The sequence below is a fragment of the Labrus mixtus genome, chromosome 13 (assembly GCF_963584025.1).
Source record: "Labrus mixtus chromosome 13, fLabMix1.1, whole genome shotgun sequence".
NCBI lineage: Eukaryota > Metazoa > Chordata > Actinopteri > Labriformes > Labridae > Labrus > Labrus mixtus.
Window position 1 is genome coordinate 4,414,427 of NC_083624.1, and position 20,121 is coordinate 4,434,547.

The 20,121-nt window shown below is 38.7% G+C and overlaps 2 protein-coding genes across 23 annotated transcripts in view; one reads left to right on the forward strand and one right to left on the reverse strand.

The window, feature by feature from the left end:
* The window catches only part of mycbp2 (MYC binding protein 2), a 73,173-nt gene extending 64,861 nt beyond the window's left edge, over positions 1-8,312 (reverse strand). For 16 of the 19 annotated variants that reach the window (XM_061053228.1, XM_061053220.1, XM_061053223.1 and 13 more), the window contains exons 1-2: positions 7,805-8,311; positions 5,403-5,478 (exon numbers count right to left, since the gene is read on the reverse strand). In XM_061053228.1, the coding sequence (XP_060909211.1) occupies positions 5,403-5,478; positions 7,805-8,109 (381 nt within the window). In that variant the 5' untranslated portion in view covers positions 8,110-8,311. Of the gene's footprint in view, positions 1-5,402; positions 5,479-7,804 lie in introns of all 19 variants that reach the window. The other 3 variants (XM_061053227.1, XM_061053225.1, XM_061053235.1) reach the window with 2 other exon arrangements.
* A 3,906-nt stretch (positions 8,313-12,218) lies between these two features.
* scel (sciellin) lies at positions 12,219-20,094 on the forward strand. Of its 4 annotated transcripts, XM_061053242.1 has the most exons (16): positions 12,220-12,490; positions 13,738-13,821; positions 13,987-14,012; positions 15,533-15,596; positions 15,740-15,802; positions 15,896-15,970; positions 16,092-16,124; positions 16,342-16,410; positions 16,487-16,555; positions 17,316-17,387; positions 17,472-17,537; positions 17,620-17,673; positions 19,543-19,605; positions 19,693-19,746; positions 19,830-19,868; positions 19,966-20,094. In XM_061053242.1, exons 3-16 carry the CDS (start codon positions 14,000-14,002, stop codon positions 20,036-20,038), a joined length of 807 nt encoding a protein of 268 aa, XP_060909225.1. In that variant the 5' UTR covers positions 12,220-12,490; positions 13,738-13,821; positions 13,987-13,999; the 3' UTR covers positions 20,039-20,094. The 4 variants fall into 4 exon arrangements, with proteins under 4 accessions (XP_060909222.1, XP_060909225.1, XP_060909224.1 ...); XM_061053239.1 differs by lacking the exon at positions 13,738-13,821 and having other exon boundaries at positions 12,219-12,490; positions 15,530-15,596; XM_061053241.1 differs by lacking the exon at positions 13,738-13,821 and having other exon boundaries at positions 12,221-12,490; positions 15,530-15,596; positions 16,345-16,410.
* The last annotated feature ends 27 nt before the right edge of the window (positions 20,095-20,121 follow it).

Below are 20,121 nucleotides of genomic sequence, written 5' to 3' on the forward strand. Positions count from 1 at the left end.
TTTAATAATTGTCCAAAGAATTAAATCAGCCATTACTTCTCCAACCTATAAAAGGGAAAATGTATATAAATGTGCATCTAACCCTCCAGAAAAAGTTCTGTGACGTAAACATAACCAGTTTTAACACGGCCATTGAGCGAGGTGGGAAAACTGAATTTGACAAGTTGCACTAGAGCACTTTCTAACTGAAATTTCAAACAAATCATCAACAACTTGTCATGGATAGCGACACCTTACATGACGCACAGACGACGCGGCAGATACATGCTGTACATGTACTTTACGCAAAGCCAGATAACCTGCTGATGGTCTGTGGTTTCTCTTCAGTTTGTGATAGCACAGACCTACACTGTAAAACTGAAAGTCCCTGCTCATCTGATGGTTTCTTTTTGTGTCTGCCTGCACTTTACTGATGATTTAATGACCGTCTAAAAGCTTTGGCTGGTGTAGAAGCCCTGACTGCACTCAGACAGCTGCACTTTCAGATTGCTGGCTTTATGGAAAAATTAGAAAAAGAATAAAATCATGTGTTTTCTAAGAAGATTGAGCATAGTGACTTCAAGTTTTTCAGCACCAAAGCAGTAAAAAAATGAAATCTATCAAAAGGGGGAGATTTAGTCCATTAAAGCAAAATACTCCTGATTGTTAAGATAGAAACGGAACATATTGGACTTTTTTTTATTATTTAAAATGTTGACTGCAAGTTGTGTTCAGAGCTCTAATGACGTTACAACTGAGAATCTCATAGACTCTTCCAACCCTTAGAACGAAAGACAACGTATTTATTTTATCACTCTCAAGGTTGCAATGTCTTTCCTATCCAGATAACTACTTGCTACCATTTATGTTAGGATTGGGGAACATAGTGGCGGCGAGTTAGACTCTCTTGTAATCATACCAGATATTTAAATATAGTCTTTGAGGATTCAGGAAATAACCACAGACCAGGGCTACGTTTGGTGGAATTAATGTGTGGGCTTTCCACACACTGCTGCAAAGGGGCTTTGCAAGTAATCACGTTTATTTTTTATTTTTTTTACGTTTCAACTTTGGCTTTCCATTATTATGAAAGCAAAAACACACAATAGAATGAGAATTTTGCTTCATTTTGTTTCGCAATTATCTTCTTCTTTTGTCCCCCCCCCCCCCCCCATTCACACAGATTCAGGCTGACGAAAAAACACCTTCTGGCCGGCACATGAATAAAACAAGCACAGAGTCCACAGCTAATTAGCAGAATTGGCAAAAAGATCAGCTGCTAGTTGTCCAGCTCGCCTGTCTCGTTCTGCTCGTCTGAGGGAGCTACCCAACTTCATTATTGTTATTTATCTCGCCAAAAAGTTAAAATACTCTCACTTCTAAAGCAATGCCAGATATCCTTATGGTTCCTGGTATTCTCTGGTGGCGTCACCTAATTTTGCCATCCTGCTTCCTCACTCTTACGTGAGCTCTGGTTTGCCGTCCACCGCCTGCCTGAATGGATGTGAACGCAGAATCGCTCACAGCCTGTTCAGCTCTCACTGAGCAAAAGATGATGGCGTGATCGTGTTAAATTATGATCTGAACACTGACCCAAATAATCATGATTTAGATTTCTGCCTTAATTAAACAGTCCTGGCTGTGTATTTTATGATCGAGGAGCGTTAGGACCGATTGACATGAGAGGCGCAAACATATATTATACTGAACAACGGCAAGTCATTTAGAATCCCCAATCGATGCTTTTAAAGTCACTGCGTCAGTAATGTATGAATTATACAAAGTGAGATGCTGTACGACTTCATTTAATTAGATTGACCTATTGATTGTTGTCAAACTTCCACTTAAACACAACACCATTGTTCTTTTTTTATATCTAGTTTCTGCACCACCAGTTTAAATATCTATCAAATCAGGGTGGTGTGTTATATAAGTACTTCCCCTCAACACAGATATCCCAGGCTTGAGTCATCCAGTATGAGCTGTCAGTGAAGACATTTGTATCTTTTAACCTTACTGTTTTTTCACTGCCTTGCATTTACAATTACTACTTTCTCCTTTAAAAGAATCCAATATTCCGATTGGTTTACAGTTATAATGGCACTGCATGCAGTAAGGCTGGCAGGGAGATTTCATGTATGTGTTGTTTATAATATGAAAGAAATATCAGATATATTTGGGATCTTTCTCTATGAAATGTATCATTCTGTACTTACACACATATTGTGTTTTCATGCCATTTGTTTGCAGCAGGATGAATGAAAAATGTATTTTTAATGATTTAATTTGGAAGGGTGTTTCATTGGGCAAACGAACAAGCTGTTAATTAATAAGCTATTGGACCAAATATAAACCAAGAACAAAGAATCTTGGAGAAGATCTGGAGCCCGCTCAAGAAAACAGTCATTGATCTCAGATCCAACACAAAATCAAGCAACAATATTCCAAAAATTGTAAAATTGGTAAGCTGAAAAAACAATGGAAGTGTCTTCTTTTGAAACCATTTGTTGTTAAAGGCTTTATATGCTTCATATTCACTTCTTGCTGACGGTGAGGTCAAAAGATCCATGGCCACTCTCATGTCTGTGTGTTGAAACTGTAAATGAGCCAGCGACCGGTTAAGCTTTCAACTGAAGGAAACTGTAAAGATTTGAAAGATACACTTTGTAGACGTGCTGGTTGGCTCAGTGGTTAAGTGCATGCGTCCCATGTATGGAGGCTATAGTCCTCCAAGCAGGCGGCCCAGGTTTGAACCCGACCTTTGGCCCCTTTTCCCGCACATTCCCCACTCTCTCTCTCTCTCCCTGATTTCCTAATCTATCCACTGTCCTATCTCTACAATAAAGGCACAAAAAGTTCAAAAATAAATCTTTAAAAAAAACTCTTGCTAGTAAGGGGCTGAATGAGACTACAGGGGTTTCATGTTAAAGGCTTTATATGTGATTTTTTGATCCAGCAGATGTCGCCCTTGAGCACCAGCATGAAACCAAAACAACTCGCGCTGCATTGTTGTGTTAGCATGCTAATGCTAGCGATCTTTATTAAGCTCGTATCTTCACACTGCATGTAAATTTACCTGAAATGAGCGTGATCTAGAAACACAGTTAAGCAGTGAGTACAGTATGTTATTCTTCTTTTCTCTAGTCCCTCAATTAAACAACTTTTATACACGAGGGGAGGAGTCACCCGGCCGTCCGGGCGATGTAAACAAAGTGAAGATAGGACTCTGAAAACTCTGAAAACATCACAGACAGTGGGACTCGGGTGTTACACCCATTGTAGACAGTCATGACTCACAGAGTTATTTTCAGAGGACATACTTGATTTCTACATTTAAGTGTGAAAAATCACATATAAAGCCTTTAAGACATTTTTGAAAAGAAGCTTACATGTTCATGATATTTAAATCCTGGTGATTTATTTAGTCACATGGAGTCTGTATTGTACATTATCTGCTTTTCACAAATTCATTTTCAGTATGTGAAATATTTAGAACTGTACAAATGAAATGCGTAGCTGAAATGAAGAAGCAGGGAGCATCAATTTCACAGATTTGGAAATACATCCAGACATCACTGTTTGAGTCTGGAGATTTGCATATCACAGAGGACTGGACTATTGGCTTTGGCAGAGGTCTGAGCTCGCAGAGTCCCCTTCGTGTTATAATTATAGTTCTTGGAAAAAAAAGACACATCACACACATCTGCTGTTTCCAAACAAGACATTACATCAGCCTCTTCATTAGGATGATAAGTGTTTATGCTCTGTCTCTTGTTCTGACTGCACTTTCACATGTTTCTAAGTACAGAGGCAGACAGCGAGAGAGAAGAGGCTCCTTCAAAACTACACTCCCTTCTGACTGTGTCGGCGTGAGCGACGTGATAAGAGCTGGGAGTTATCACAAACACACGTACAAATAAAGCATGACTGCTCGTTGCTCCTACCCACGATTTTACCAGCCAGCCTTGCCCACCGCTCCATTTTCTCTCTTCTGCTGTTTCAGGACATCAACTCACCGAACACAGATCCTAACTGACTGGCCCACTCCACTTTGTCCTGCATAGTTTTTAGGTGTAGATTCAAAAACACTACAGCCTCTGTTCTTCTCTGCGTCTATTAGACCTGCACAAAAATATGTGTCGTGCAATTACATTGTTCAATATAACAATATGCAATAAATAAACAAACACTAAAGAAGGCATAATAGCTGTGACTTACAGTTTTGATGCTTCCATACTTCTGTTTGCAACATGTTTCTACTCATTCCATAATTAATACAACAATATTTTTGTTTCCTCGACTAAACTAGCAATAATTAATCAAACTGATAGCTGACTCCACCCCACCCAGGTATCAATCCTAGAGTTAAGATGTACAAATGCCAAGTGAGGAAGCATTGCTTGTTTACTTTTTTTTTTTAAATCATATTTATTGAAACAAATCCAGACTTTTTGGATGTTTTAACTCTGAATGAGAGGATTGCAATGATGCTGAAATTGCGATTTATTGTGCAGGCCTACAGCATCTATACTGTTTATTTCTCCTGCCTTTGCCTGCCAAGATGCTGGGGGGGGGGGGAAAGGGGGTTAAATCCAGACAATGACCACCAATATGAAGGACTATCAATACAGCAAGCTTCTCTCTCACTTCAAAAAGAAAAAAAACAACAGCGAGTAGATGATGTATACAATCTGAGTGAATCATATTTGAAGTCAAAACTTGTTATGTTGTCCATGCAAAGTCTACAACGGAAGCAAAAAAAAAAAAAAACACAAACACATCCATCCATCACACAGACTAGGAGATGGAGGTAGGCAACTGTTGCCGTGGCGATGTGGAGCACATTAGGTCGCTCGGCAACAGGCCGCCGTGCACACGCCAGAGCCACTCCCATGGTGCTTTTGATTGTGCCTAGCCACCTCTCCAGCTTCGTGGAGGGGATGGGGCTTCCCGTCATCTGACCATTAGCGTGTGAGAAATTAATGTTTGTGCCAACCAGCTTCAAGATGGCAGAGGAACCAAACCTATCTCTAATCTAATCCTTAATCTGTTGAATTAATTCAGTAGAGTTAAGGATTCATCAGTGTATACCAAAGGATGTGGCATCTAATATAAACTATGAGTCATAGTTATTTGTAAAATACAGAATATGTTCCATTTAATGATGTTGTCCAGGCATAAGTACAGGTTTGTAATTCAAACACTGCAACATGTGGATTGAGCGTCATTTTGTATGATGAAAATGCCTTCAAAATAAAGTTCAGTTTATAACCATTAATGGTTGTAAACATAGGCATGGTTGGCTCTGCATTTACAACTCCTTCTTGAAGAAAAAAAAATTAATCGTATCCAGATACAAACTCAGGAATAGCTGCATAACACACGAGAGCACATGTGACATTGTGTAACTGTTGGTCTCTTACCTTTGTTCTTGATTTCACTTTTGACTTGACCTTCTGTCGCCGTTTCAGTTTCTTCTTACTCAAAGCCTTCTTTCCCCTGAAAGTACACAGTGATCACTCAGAATTGCAAAATATTGTTGAAGATAGAGTGCTGACTGTAGTCAACAAGCATAGCTTCTACGTTCTTTTGTCAAATCACAATATTTATCCTAAATATAATCATGTGAGAAGTCAAAGCTCCTTGTTGACAACATATTTAGGTCTAACGCTGCAGGAAAAAGTCATTAATCCTTTGATTAGTTTAGAATAGCTATGAGCATTGTTATAGTGATTCCAGAGGAATTTAATGGTAATCTCACTTTTTCTCCCCCTGTAGAGCAAGTTTACATCTAACCTAGCAGGGCAAAGCAAGTGTCTTTTGAAGCACAGTATCCCCTACTTGACAGCCAGAGGTGTAGCAGTTGTCACAGGATTCGGTGTAACTCATCTTGACAAGGCACCAAAAGCAAGCAGCAGTTTGTTCTTGCAGATATTCCCTTTTGATGCTTTCGAATTCTCTTTGAAATGACAATGACTAGACAGTCCTGGGAACCGAAAATAGACTTACTACTACAAACAGAATGACAGCGCATGAATAAGTCATCTTTATAGCTCACTACAAATGAATAATAATAATAATAAGCATTTTACATTAACTACCGGCAGTTTGTAAACGTGTTGATGTAATAACTCGGGTCAATTCTGGCTCTAAAAGCGTCACACTTTTCTTTGGCTTTGACTCTGAGCTTAACAGAAAGTGTATTGTTGAACTGGCATTTAAGAAAAATCAAGAGAAGAAACAGCGTGAATTGATCTCTCTTAAGAACAATTTTTCACTTTAAAATGAAGACAAGGGGTGTGTGTGTGTGTGTGTGTCAGATTGGAAGGGGGGGGGGGGGTCAAGGTTACATGATAAATGTGAGTAAGCTGAAATAAAAACTGGTTGTCGCTTTTTTTTTTGTGTGTGTGTGTGTTTTGACCTGAGGATGCAGGACTCTCTCCTCCAGGTCTACACTCCCTCCCGCCCACTACGCTCTGCCAATGAAAGGCGTCTGATCCAACCTTCACAACAGGGTCCTAAGACGCTGACTAGACTCTTCTCCTCTGTCGCCCCCCGGTGGTGGAATGAGTCCCTCTGCACCTTTAAGAAAAAGCTAAAGACCCAGCTCTTTCATGAATACCTACTAACTTAATGATGATGGTCTCCATATTATTGATGATGATGATGGTAATGACGATGGTTTTTGTTTGATAACGACGACTTATAAGATGGTTTCTATACTGATTAGAGCTCTCAAGAACTGCCCTCAATGTTGTGCTTTGCCTCTGGTCACTTCCTGTCAGCACCTGTGTGTCCAATTGGACTCAAAGCTGATCGTTTGCTCTTACTGACATTGTTCCCTTTTTTTATTCTAGATCCTTGCTTGTGTTGTTCTTACTCTCTGATGTACGTCGCTCTGGATAAAAGCGTCTGCTCAATGAATTGTTTTTTGACCTGAGGATGAAGGAGATGTGATAACATGATGTTGACACTTGAGTAGTTTATTGGTCTAAAAGCAGTACATGGGGGGGGCGCTCAGAATAACAACTGAGGTCTTGAGGGGAGGATGCTGCACTGATCAAGCCTCTCCAGTCTACAACCTGACTGACTGACTACAATGACGTCAGTGTGTTACCCGCTTATGCCAAGAAAAACCAAAATGAGTTCATCCACCTCCAAAAACACACCCTCACCCATTAACACCCCTAACATTTTAAACAGCTTTTCTTTTCTTTTTGCAATACAAGACAATGCACCTTGTTTATAGTAAACAAAATAATGTCATTATCAACCTGGAGTGTGTTTAAAAAAAAAAAAAAAAACAGACACCAGTAAAACGTCATGATAACCAGAGGAAGTACAGTGACGCCGTTTGGGCCTAAATACACACACACACAGCCCACCACATCAAAATATATTAAACGACAAAGTCACGTAAGACACAGTGACAACCCGTGGCAGTTGTTGTCTTAAATTGCATGACAGGAAATTCGAGCATTACGGGATCAGCACGTTTGTTTACCTCACGCGCAAAAAGGGGGTGAATCAACGTTAGCTCGGCAAGCTTAGCATTGCGCTAGGGAAGTCAGAGCCGAAATGCTAACTTAGCAGGCTGCAAGGCAAGGAGAGTGCAACATAATCTATGGAGTTTCTGACACATTGTGGGAAGTGTACACACAGGGCGATACGAAACAAGCACCACACGCTCAGTTATAATGACTAACACATGACCTAGGTGTAGGACTTACTGCTCTGCAAGGGGTTAATGTTAGCATTTAGCTCAGTGAGCCATATGACAGACCAGCCTCTGCGGTAACATATCTGTGTGGTTTTTTGCACTCACCTTCCTTGGTTTATCCCTTGCTCTTTATCGTTTATAGCCGTGGTGTATATCCGTCTGTATCGTTCGGCCAAGGCTCGACCTGAGAGTAACAGCTGGTACCGAGTCCGACAGTCCGACTGGGCTCCGGGTGTCGGACAAGAACCCATCCCCGACCCGAAGGTGCAAAGATCGGCTCCGGTTCCAGAAATGACCCTGACACCCATCCCCAGCGACGGCGACGAGGAGGAGGGCAGAATCCCCCCTCCAGCAGCAGCAGCAGCAGCAGCAGCGGCGGCACACATCATCGTTTTGGGGGAACAATGCATATATCACACAAAAGATAGATTACATCCAGCCATCAGGTGCAATCCACTTGTCATTAAACCCGCTACATGTCAGATCATTTTCTTAATCGTTCCAGGCTGCAGAAATGCCACAATTAAAGCATCCACGGTTGTTACAAATTGTAGCCAAATCTTTGCTGGTTGCAACAACTACGGTTCTTTCGATTCCAGGAAGGGGGGGCCCAACAAGCGTCAACACTACACGGTGCTCGTCTCTCGTCTCACTCTCTCTCTCTCTCTCCACACAAATGTGCAGGGCTCTCTTCTTTCTCAAGCCATGGCAATTTAAAAAAAACAACAACAAAAAAACAAAAAAAATCTTGTGAGATTGCAACAAAAAAAAAAACCCCAAAAAACCGGCAGCGTTAATTCCCCAAAATAGCCTCGTCGTGTTTGGTTTCTATTCGTTCCTGGAATATTTCTTGACCCCAGAGAGGCAGCACCCTCAGTTGGGCTGCCATCTTAGCTCCATCATCATCATCATCATCATCATCCCCTCCTCCTCCTCCTCCTCCTCCTCCCCTCCCCGGCTGAGTCTTGCGTCGCTAGCATGCCGGGATATTTTCATACCACTAAAAAAAAAAAAAAAAACAGGCGATGCTATCATTGATTGATTTCTTCAATTATTACCCCTCCTTGCATGCATTATTCATTTACGTTGTTAATTTGAAAAGTAAAATCGACAAGTGGCAGACTGCATGATAGAATAGAAGATTGCATGTAGGCTGTTTTGCTCATTGTGCACAGTTGGAATTTGGACGTTTAATTTGCAGATGTCAATCCAGGGCCCCTCCCAGTTTGATCCAGAGCAGACAAACGTTTCCTTTAAAGCTTTTCAGATCCATCTAAAATGTGTTATGACTGCTTTTATTTTACATTATTTCTTCTCTGCTTCTGTCATGCAATCAATTTAACCACTGCATCAGGAATAGAAGCTGGAATAATGCTCAGTGTTAGAATTGATCATTTATCTCCAGTGGCCACTGTGTAACTGTGAAATCTTTTTTGATTGATTGATTGATTGGTTGGTTGATTAAATTTATTTCAGACATATCAAATGAAATCAAACATAACAAAAATACAAAACACGAAAATACAATAAACAAAAAACAATGTTCAAATTATTTCACAAAAAAAGAAAAAGAAAATTACATATATTCAATTGCTATGCCTGAAAAGGAGGAAGAAGTATAAAACTTATTTAATCCTACCCCTTTTCCACAGCTCAATAATTAATATTTATTAAATTAAATTTGTGTGTTCCTTATAATCTCTCTATATAGACAATTTGCTATACTATATTTATGATACTATATTTGATATTTACAATCCAATGATTTTCCATACATATATACAACTTGATATACTATGATTTTTTATAATTTATACAATCCATATATCTATTTGTACAATTTGATGTACTATATTTACATTTTATATATTTATACAATCCTTATATCTATACAGTTTGTTACAGTATGTTTACAATTATACATTTGATACAATCATGTGATCACAAACAAGTCATTATTTTTCACAAGGATAGCTGCCCTCTGGTTAGTCAAACACTGGTCTTCTTTCGCTGTGTACAAAGCCGTCATAGTACTACCTTCCAACAGCAAAAGAGGCCTCTTTTTTTTATAAATACTGATGATTGTATTTGCACTTAATGAGACAGCAGATGCACCATGTGTTTATTTATACATCAGACTCAAACTGTAGGAAAATACAAAATGAAGATAATGATTGTTTTTTCATCTTGTGGCAGGGTTTAAGGGTGCAGGGGGGGGGGGGGAGTAGGAGCTGGACCACTGCAGGTAAGATACAGTGGAACACTATGATGATGGTTAAGTCATTCAGAAGGCAGTTAAAGGGTCAAACACAATGCACAGAAAAAGAAGAAGTAGAAGGAGAATTATTCCCTCATTTATGTTTTATGTCATTTCATTTGAAAGAGATTGGTGTATATATTGATGTGTGTACATACATATTTATTGGGGGGGAGAGAGAGAGATGAATAGAGATGTACACAGACCCCAGTGATGCTTTATTGGCTGCCATGCCTTGCGATGGTCCAATGAAAAGAGAGGGGTCGGTCTACAGTCTCTTCTCATAGCAACCCAGGAAGCATCCAGAGATTATCATGCGCAGTATCAGAGTGTCAGCGTGTATCAGAGATGACAAGTGACTCCTAACAGAAGAATTTGATCATTTAAAACCAAGGGATTGTACTATTAGGATTTTTCCTGGGATATGCTTCAGACAAAAGCTCTAAAAGGGTTGAAGTGTATTGAAAAAAATGATTTTTGTAGACGCAGGTTAATGTCGACCTGACAAGGTTACAAACAGTTCGTCACCCGGCGTTGAATTGTGTGACCTATGTGTCCAGAGGCTGCAGTTTTAACTCCTTGGGTGTCTCGTCTCTGCCCTTGGAGAGAGAGGAGGGGAGGAGGGGGTGTATATGGGGCAAGATGATGCCACGGTTCAGGCAGCAGTGTCGCAAGCATGAGCTGGACTGGCAGAGATGACGTCCTGTTGGTTCACGCGCAGGCACACACATGGGCTTCGGCTAAAACAGGCGAGAAAGGATGTGGAAAGATGAAACAGGCAGTCCCAACGCTTGTGCTGCATTTCACAGATACGTCATTGAGAGGGGAATTAGAGTTCTTATTTCTCCTTAGAAATTAAATGCACATGAATTCTGAGGTTATTTTTTTTTTTTGCGTCTTGACTTTCACACTCAATACTTTTTCATTCAGACGCTGTAACAGAACAGGTTGCTCTCATTTTTGCTGCTTCAACCGAGCATATAACGATCAGGACGTGCTTTGCCTCGGGCAACTTGTTAGCCTAAATATATTTATTTTAACAGAGTTGTACAACCAGATGTGTCTTTGTAGTCTTAGCGCCACCCAGTGTTAGTCATGTACACTTTGATGTAATTGTCGATATTCAAAATTCTCAGCTACTGTCTCCAAAAGGCTTCTTCTGTAATTATAATGATGCTTATGTCATTTTTTTGTAATTTCAATCAGAGCATTAGTTACCTGCTCTGTCCAAAAGCTTCTGAACATTGGTTGTTTTTTCATCATGTGTCCTTTAAATTGTGTTTTTAGGCTCACTTGTTGATACAGAAACGTCTATTTGTATATAAAAAAATAGAAAATGTCCCAACCTGTTGTCGCTAAGCCCAGTAGTCTATCAAAGCGGAATAGTCTGCATTCCTTTCCTGCTGTCATTGTGACGGGAGGGGTTCACTTCAGTATCACGTTGTCACACCCCTCTGTGCTATGCACCTTTCATACCTTTGATCGTCCAAAACACGGCACACCCAACCATGAAGCTCACAGTAACAGACAATGCGACATTTACGATTCATAAATGGTTTATGAAGGAACCCCACGTCTACTGTAAGTGCCACATAACCACTCAGGGAGGCCCTAAAGATGGTTTGATTATTATCAGTGTGATTTCACGTAATAAAAAATGCTGTTTGGTAAAAGTTTAATTCAAATTTTAAGTGGTTATGGTTGTAGTGAGAGCAGCTCAAGCGTCAGTAGCCACTTTTCTGAAATTACCAGGATGTTGAAGTTTCTTTGTGACTGGAATGTAAGGTTGTTGGAACAGGATTTTATGAAATATCACACACTAAAAACACCTTTTACTGGAGCTGAAAATCAAGCTGATATCATCCCTGAGTGCTTCTTATTAGCATATGAGGCAAAGTCCACTTTCAGCCAAGTATAGTATTTAAAACTAATCAGGATACTAAGACAGGCATAGTGCAGGATAGTTTGTAATGCACCTGTTTTTCATGTTACTTTTGAAGTAAGTATTAAATATTAACCAAAGATCTCTATACAAAACCACACGCACAGTACATTTAAAAAATTATATAATTAGAAAAGTATTTTATATTAACTCTAATCATAAATTAAATGGGTTCATTTACTCCTTTTCCATTACTTGGAAGGTTAAAGAAGTACAAAAAGCCCCACCCACATTGAAACGCTGCTTCCTCGATGCCTAAGTTGAAGGTCAGGTCCTTCAGCTCTCCCACCCTATTACTTTTTTTTTTTTTTTTTTGTCAACCTACAGACAGCAAGCCGAGCAATTAATAACAAGGTGCAAACGGCGATGACGGACGGAGAAAAATCTAGAGCAAGAGGGAAGAGAGAGAGAGAGAGAATGTGTTCTTTGATTGTTGTAAGCAGCCACGCCCGTGGGTGGCCTTGGAATCTCCTCCCTTAAGGTTAAAAGGCAGCGTGACAGATGAGGGTGTGATTGTAGAGTGAAAGACAGGTTATTGCTCAGTAACATTTTACAAGGATTGTCCAGGAAAGTCAAAGTGCTCTGTGTGGAGGTACGTGCCCCGTCTCTCTTACTTTATCCGTTAATATTGTCATTTTTTATGCCTAGATATTTCATTTGTTTTAAGCATTAAGAAAGATATTGTACTATTATCTATGGGTGATACTGACGTGTTTAAGACAAGGTGCCATATACAATGGTCCTCGAACAATAGAGACAAAACCTACTTTGAATGAGACAACCTTAAGCATGTTTGTTACGTTCTTAGGCCTGTGTGATTTGTTGTTTTAAGCACGGTTACTGATTCTGTGATACACCAAGGGAAACCTCAAACACACTCAACTGGATTTATTCTGTAGCTTATCTCTTATTGCTTATCATAAACCTTATACCAGGTTGATTTGTATTTTCATGATTGATATATTTCTTTTGAGTGCTTACTTGAGCCATGATGAGATTTTAGTCCCACTTGCTGAAATAAAGTTCACAGTTCTACTCTTAGATTTGAGATTTATTTGTCATTTCTCGGATGTGTTTGCATGTAAAAGACAACAGCTGCTCTCCAAGCCCAAGGCAGTGTGACCGGAAACAACAAATATTAAATATATACAAGTTATGCATCCTCCTGTAAAAGCAACCCCATACTGGAGTGTATTTTATTGTACACTTAAAATATGTAAAAAAAACTTTCTGTAGAGGTTAAAAAAATGAGAAATGATTAAATGTGTAATAGGAAAGGAAATGTGGGTTATTAGTGAATCATCATCTTGACAAGTCTTTAGTTGTCTCGTTCAAAAATAGTTCTCAAACGTGAGATTCTTCTTCAACTTTAGAGTTCATTTCTGATCATAAATTCGATTTTTTTAGGAAGCTCAATAACATACTTTGTTTTTAAGCTTTTCTTTATGACATCTGTTACATGTAGCCACAACCCAGACTAAACCGAGAGCTCAGTATACTGCTTTGGGATAACTGGAATTAGACAGTTTAACGTGACAATCGGACAAATGTTGTGTTTCCACTTAAAACTCCCCTCACAGCTGTAGTTATCTGCCTTAAGGCGTCAGATACGCAAATATGGAAGATATGCAGATATGGAAGTCCTACGGCGCTGTAGAGTCGAAAGGAAAACGGCTTTCTCATCAATAGCTAATGGCATGTCACAGTAAGCCCCTCTGTTTTGCCGACAATTGTGTGTTTAGAGAGGGTGTGTTGGTGAAGGGTGGGTGTGACATGTCAGTACAGATCAAGACAAACCAGTTTAGAACATTCATGGGTTCAGCAGATTTTTTTTTCTAGATTTCCTCGGGCTCATTGAACCGAACATATAATCAAGTCAAGGAAAATACAACAAAAGAGAGAAAATCTGCGTGTTTACCGCAGGTATAAAGTGTTGATTCTTTAGATGTTTGAGTTGAGTTTACATGAGTGGATCAAAGGTCATTAAGGAACAAACACTGTATATAGAAGCTCTTAGCCTACAGTGCCCCCTAGTGGCGAACTCACTGTAGTTTCATTATCTGATTAATTTTTCTTCTTTTCTTGCAGGTGAAGTTGCAAAATGAGCAAATACAGTAAGTAATAAGAAATATCAAATGATAAAATACCACAAATGATACTTATCAGCATTTATTTTTTTGATCTTTTATTCTTATTTTAGCTCTCGTGTCATTGTTCTGAAGAATCTATTTTTTTCTTTGAATATTTGCACTGATTGTTGGGTAAGATATCAATAAATGTAAGAATTGTTAAAAAAAAAAAGAATAATAATAATGCAAGTAAAATGGATTACAGAACATTTAAAAGACAAACAAATAACAGCATAGCCTGTCCCTTTGTTTTAAAAGGCAGGAGTTATATATATATTGAATATAAAATATTATATATAAAATATATATATTCAAATAAATGTATAATATTTAATTATTACAGTTCTGAAATGTATTTTAGCCCAGTCTTTTTTTTGTGAAACAGCTATTGTTAAAATAATTGTAGAAATGTCATAGCAGTCAGGTACGGAAGCCCTAAGCGGACATGCACCAATTAAGCAATCTCACACCAGAGGGAGTGATGTACTGATTATCATCACAGCTGTGACTTGCTCAGGCAGGAGGTCACAGGCTGAGAGCCAAAGATAATCAGAGCCGTGAAGATATTCAGTACAACATCATGACCTTGAGCGTTATTTTGCTTTTATGCAACAGTTATACAAGCAGCAAATCGCAGGTAAAAGTAATACCAACCAAAATGTTTTTAAAAAAAAGGTAATTGTTGTTTATTTAATGATTAATTTGGCTCTGACACTTCAATTAGTTTCGCAACATCCCTGGAACTGGACTGTTGCCTAGCAACACACAAACATTTTGCATCGTTGCTACTCTGTGTGTGTTTACACATACCACAGACTAGTTACTCTGTATTGAACATTGAAACACTGTAGTGAACATTTATCTGTATGTTTCCATTCATGATGCAGTCAGTCAAATAGAGTCTGTTGACGTTGGCTTTGGTTGTTTTAATGAGCGACCAGCTCGATCAGACGCTGCTCCTCTGTCTCCTGCTCTCCACAGAGGGTCTCCAGTAACTTTTTAGTGAGCTCTCTGACCTAAACGACATGCACTTTTTTTCTGTTAAGTTTTATATTTTATGTTCCACAAGTCATAAATCAAAATTCAGAGTTTTGTAACGATAATTAGAATTCTTCTTATCCAATCATATTGCTTGGTCAGATCTAACTGTTCTTTGATAAGTTTTCTTACATTTTGTTTTCCCCTGATAATGAGTATGTTTCAGTTATTTTCTCGGTGTTGAAATATAAAGACGTAATCACATATAATCCAATGCTGTCACCCTGAGACAATGAAAAGTGGAGATCTCGAGAAAACTACCCAAATGTAGCCTACCTCTTATCAGGGGGAAAACGGAGTAAAATGTCCGTATGCTTAGGGATTCTGTAGCCAGACAAACAAACAATCAATTTAAATCATATTAAAATGACTCTCTATAGTATTACATGAGGGTGTAGGACTTGACCAGATCAAGAGTTGTCTAACAGCTTTGAATTAATTAATTAATTAATGTCTTGTGTTAGCAGCCAACCCTCTCCTGAAAGACAGAAGCTGGATCCGAAAACCGGATTACGAGGATGAACCTGTGGAGTAAGTCTTTTGAACATGATGGTCAAACTTGGACTTTTAGTTTACAAATCATTTTACCATTCGTCAAACGCCTGTGTACATTTATTCAGTGATGATCCATCAGAGTCATACGAGAGATTTATTTTCCTTTTTCTCTCCTCCAGCGATGACCCCAACTATGGGAAAACTATTCTAAGCCAGCGCCCTTCTGGTGGAAGTCTTTCAGGGTGAATAAAACATTTCATCTGCAACCCCATACTTATGGTCAGGAATCCTTTTCATTCATGTAATTTGGTTTTATTTATTTTTTTTGCATTTAGACCACAGACTGAGGAACCAACAACCCCCGTTAAAAGTGCACCTAAGACATCATATGTGGAGGCTCTTACCAAGAGGTAACATCTTCGTCAACATTATGGGATCTTTAAAACAAAACAAAAAAGTCAGGATTAAAAAGTCATTTGAACACATGATTTAGTCAATTATGACAAGAAAAAAATGTTTTTGTCGTTGCAGATTCGGTGGAAGTCAGGATGATCTGAGCAACAGGTTGGTACAGAATTCATCGGGTAAAATCGTTTAAGGCTTTTTCTAATCTCTTCAGCTCTGTGGCTTTGGAGATGGAAAACTATTTTAGATTTGTATTTATCATTCCACTGAAATTCCGTCACAGAGGAATTCAAGCTGTAAAATGATTGCCACAAACCGACACGATCAAATATTCCGCCCATCATTTTGAATACTTGTTTTGTGTTTCTCCTTCCAGCAGCACCACCCCGACCACTAAGGTCACCAAGGATGGGAAGACCACTGAGACCACCACCCAGAATCTCAAGTAAAGAATACAACAGCATTAATGTCACCGCACAATAAGTCTGTGTCGGGTTAATGACCGCTGGGATTTCTTGCAGGTCTCCTGTGTTGAAAAGTCCCAAGACGGGGACGTTCACCGAGCGAGTCCTAAAGGCCTCAAACAAAGGGTAAAAAAAAAATATAACAGTGATGTAACATTATTTCAGGTTGTAGAAAAAAAATGTAAACTATTTCATTACGGAAACAAAGTCCAGACATTGGACTATTAAAACAGGGAAAGAGTCAAATCAGCAAAATGTAAAAGTAAAAGTTCTGCAGGGAAATGAATGCTTCAGAGCCAATAGTGAAAAGAACCAAATCAATATATTTACTCAAGTAATGTTGAATTTTATTTACTCCTCGACATGTCTGAGGGAAATGTATTTTTTGCTCAACAGATATTTAACAGTTATTCTAAGTTGCTCATTCTCCGTTCAAAAAACCTTAAAAGTTAATAAACTATGACGCATTGTTGAAGCTTAAACGATCTGACTTGACATGAATCAGTGGAAATTAGTCTCACACTCAATCAGATACAGACATGAAGGTCTGCAGACATGTTAAACATTTAAATCCATCTAAAAGTCTTTGAAGAAACATGTCTCTATGTTCAAACTGCTGATAAATAAGACAATAATGCTGATTCAAATGTGACAATTCTTTGTAAGAGGTCAAGGTTTGGGAAGATTGGGAAGCACTTTTTGGATCTTCTACAAGTGTGACCAATATTTGTCTCCAAACTTTGAAAAGTTCTGTAGCTGTCAATAATGCAGACGTTCAAAAAAACTCTAAATTTTTACTCTAAAATACAAAAACATACCTCATTTGCACGTCATTACAGAATTTGTTTTCATTCTTTGTGGATGAAGTAACATGTTTTTCACATAGGCAACAATTCTCCCCATTCTCGCCTCCCAAAACAACCAAAGTCCCGGAGACGACTGTTACCACCAATAAAGAGTAAGACAATACCAACCGGGTGAACATTCTCTGCAGGATTTCAATGTACACAGTATATACAATTTAACGCATATTTCTGTGCAGTGCGGAAGACAAACTTTACGACGAACTCCCCAAGTCTATCAAGGATGATTTCTCACCCCCAGACAGGTGATCTTTTGATTCTAATGATCATGAAACTAGTCATTCAGTAACTATTTACTGCATTAAAAGTGTATTTTCTCCTTTAAAGCAAAACAACTGTCACCACGACTGAGACGGTGGTGAAAAGCAGCGGCGACACTGAGTGAGTTCCATCTCATTGTGGGCGTTACGTAGCGGAGGATGTTACAGACTGTGTTCACAACAAACACAATTATACGTTGTTTGTGATACAAGCTTTTTTTTTAACTAATCCGTATAGTTATAGTTTGGGTTAACCTAACCTTTAGTGAGTTATGAAGAGAGGAAAGGAGAAAGACATCTGATGTAGTGTTGAAGGGGATGAAAAAGGCTCTCATTCAGGTGACCAATCATCATCAGGTGCAAAACATAACAAAGCACAAGTTACAAACTAGCACACTTCATCTGACATCCATCTGTGCCTGAACCTGAGAAGGTCATTTTGTGTCACAATCTACTAAACTCTTACCGCCTGCTGACTAAACCATTCTAAAAAAAAAACCAGACCTGCAAGATTAGTGTTCATGTCTCACGTGTAGCTACAATAAAATGATGTCTCGTATGTAATGTAACATAACTTAAGTTACCCTAATCGACCGTCTTGACTAATACCTAACCAAATAATTGTTTGCATGGCCAAACCAAACTGCTTCCTCCTGCTAACCAAACTAAAACTGTCGGCAAAAAAAAGATCACAAGACTCTCACCCAGGAGACTCCAGTACATGTGGGTGTCGCTGAATCATACATAACATAAATTATATTACTAACATACTTATTTGAACCCAAATCACCTCCATTGTCTAAACTAAAGCATGTCATTTTCAAAAACCTCACCAAAATCATGTCATCACTTGCTAATCATATTGCAACCGTCAGCAAAAAAATTATTGATTTTTTTTAACCTGGGAAACTGGTATCCAAGTTTAACTAGTCACTAAATCAAAGTAATGTCTCAAGTTACTAACATGCTTATTTTCACCCAGACCACCATCTTTTCTTGAGCAGGTAATCTCACCATTCAGCAACTGTCTGCAAAAATAACCCCACAAGCCTCCCACCCACAGGACTAGTGTTCATGTCCCGAGTGAAGCTTCATTACTTCAGTCACTTAAATGATTTATTTCAACAGCAACGTACATTTCATTTTGTAGAAGTGTAATATAATGAGGGAGTCATTGAAAGTCCATCTATTCTGATGTTTAGGACGTGTTATTTTGTTGACTTTATCAATTCAGTCAAATGAAAGTACTTCTCTATATTACTGATATTAAAGGGTAAGTGTTCCTTTGTTTCCTTATTGACAACAAATCACGCCTAAAGTGATTCCACTGACTTGTTTGTGGGTTTTTTTTTTTAGTCAGTCCCACATCCAAAATCCTGCTTTTCAACAAAGGACCAAATGTGTATAAGTCCACCGCTGAAAGTAGTCCCAAATGACTGCACCAATTGATCCTGTTCAAGAAGAATTCATTGCTCAAATCGACTTGCCTAGCTGATTAGGGAAAAGACTGAGCCCCTTTCTATTAATTATTTAAAGTATACATATTTATATCTTCATGGCGAACCAATGGGCTTGAGGTCAAACTAACATGTGTTGACACATTATTGGTTTTAATGGCATTTCTTGAAGGATAAAAAAGGAATTATAGTCTAACCCTACTAACCCTTTCATCATGGATTTTCATTTCCACCTCTCGAGACATAAAGGCTGATTTGAGAACAGGTTGGCTTGTAGGTCTGTAACTGGTGCCCTTATACCGCCAAAGAGCCAGGAAAGAATTAATAACAATATATTTTTAAGCACTATCATCAGTGTTGCTTTTGTGCTCCTTTAAGTGAGTCTATGTTTCTTTTTACTTCATAAATAACAGTATTTTTCTCTATGAAAAGAGCATACAAATTCATTAGGAATAAAATCACAGCTATCAATTCAATACACTTAACATCTATATGATACTTACATCCTAGCCTGTGTCTTTTTTTTTTTGCAGTACGGAGGACAAACTGTTCGACACACTCATCCCTTCATCCACCAGGAGTGATTACTCAGACAGGTGATATTTCCACTCATAGAGCCTAGAAAATGAATTTTATTGATCATGCACCGGGCGAATCAATAACAAATACTCTCTCCTTCACAGCAAATCAAACATCTCCAGCACTGAGACTGTGACAGTGAGAAGCAGCACTAATGGGTGAGTTACAGCGGAAATATTGTACACAGAGATATTTCATTCTAGGCAGTTTAACAAACGTATATTGTCTTGCTATTTTTCAGAGAAGTTAAATCGACAACCACAACAAAGAGCACCTCCTTGTAAGATAAACTTTCAATCATTCTTTTTTTGGGGGGGTTTTTAAAGCACATTTAGAATTAAGCTTGTACTAAATCAACCATCATATTGTCTTTACAGGGCTGAAGATGACCTGTATAGCACCCTCCTGCCTAAAGCCATAACATCTGGCCTGAGTTCTCCTATCAGGTGAGACATCTCTGCAACTAGAAGTAAACAAATCACACAACTATTCAATTCCACCTGTCGTTTAAACTTGACATATTATGATATTGC

Bases quoted from the DNA above. Each gene is read 5' to 3' on its own strand.
- scel (XM_061053239.1), top strand. The intron at 15,597-15,739 runs GTAAGTCTTTTG...TCTCTCCTCCAG, and splicing joins TACGAGGATGAACCTGTGGA to CGATGACCCCAACTATGGGA. The intron at 16,411-16,486 runs GTAAAGAATACA...GATTTCTTGCAG, and splicing joins ACCACCACCCAGAATCTCAA to GTCTCCTGTGTTGAAAAGTC.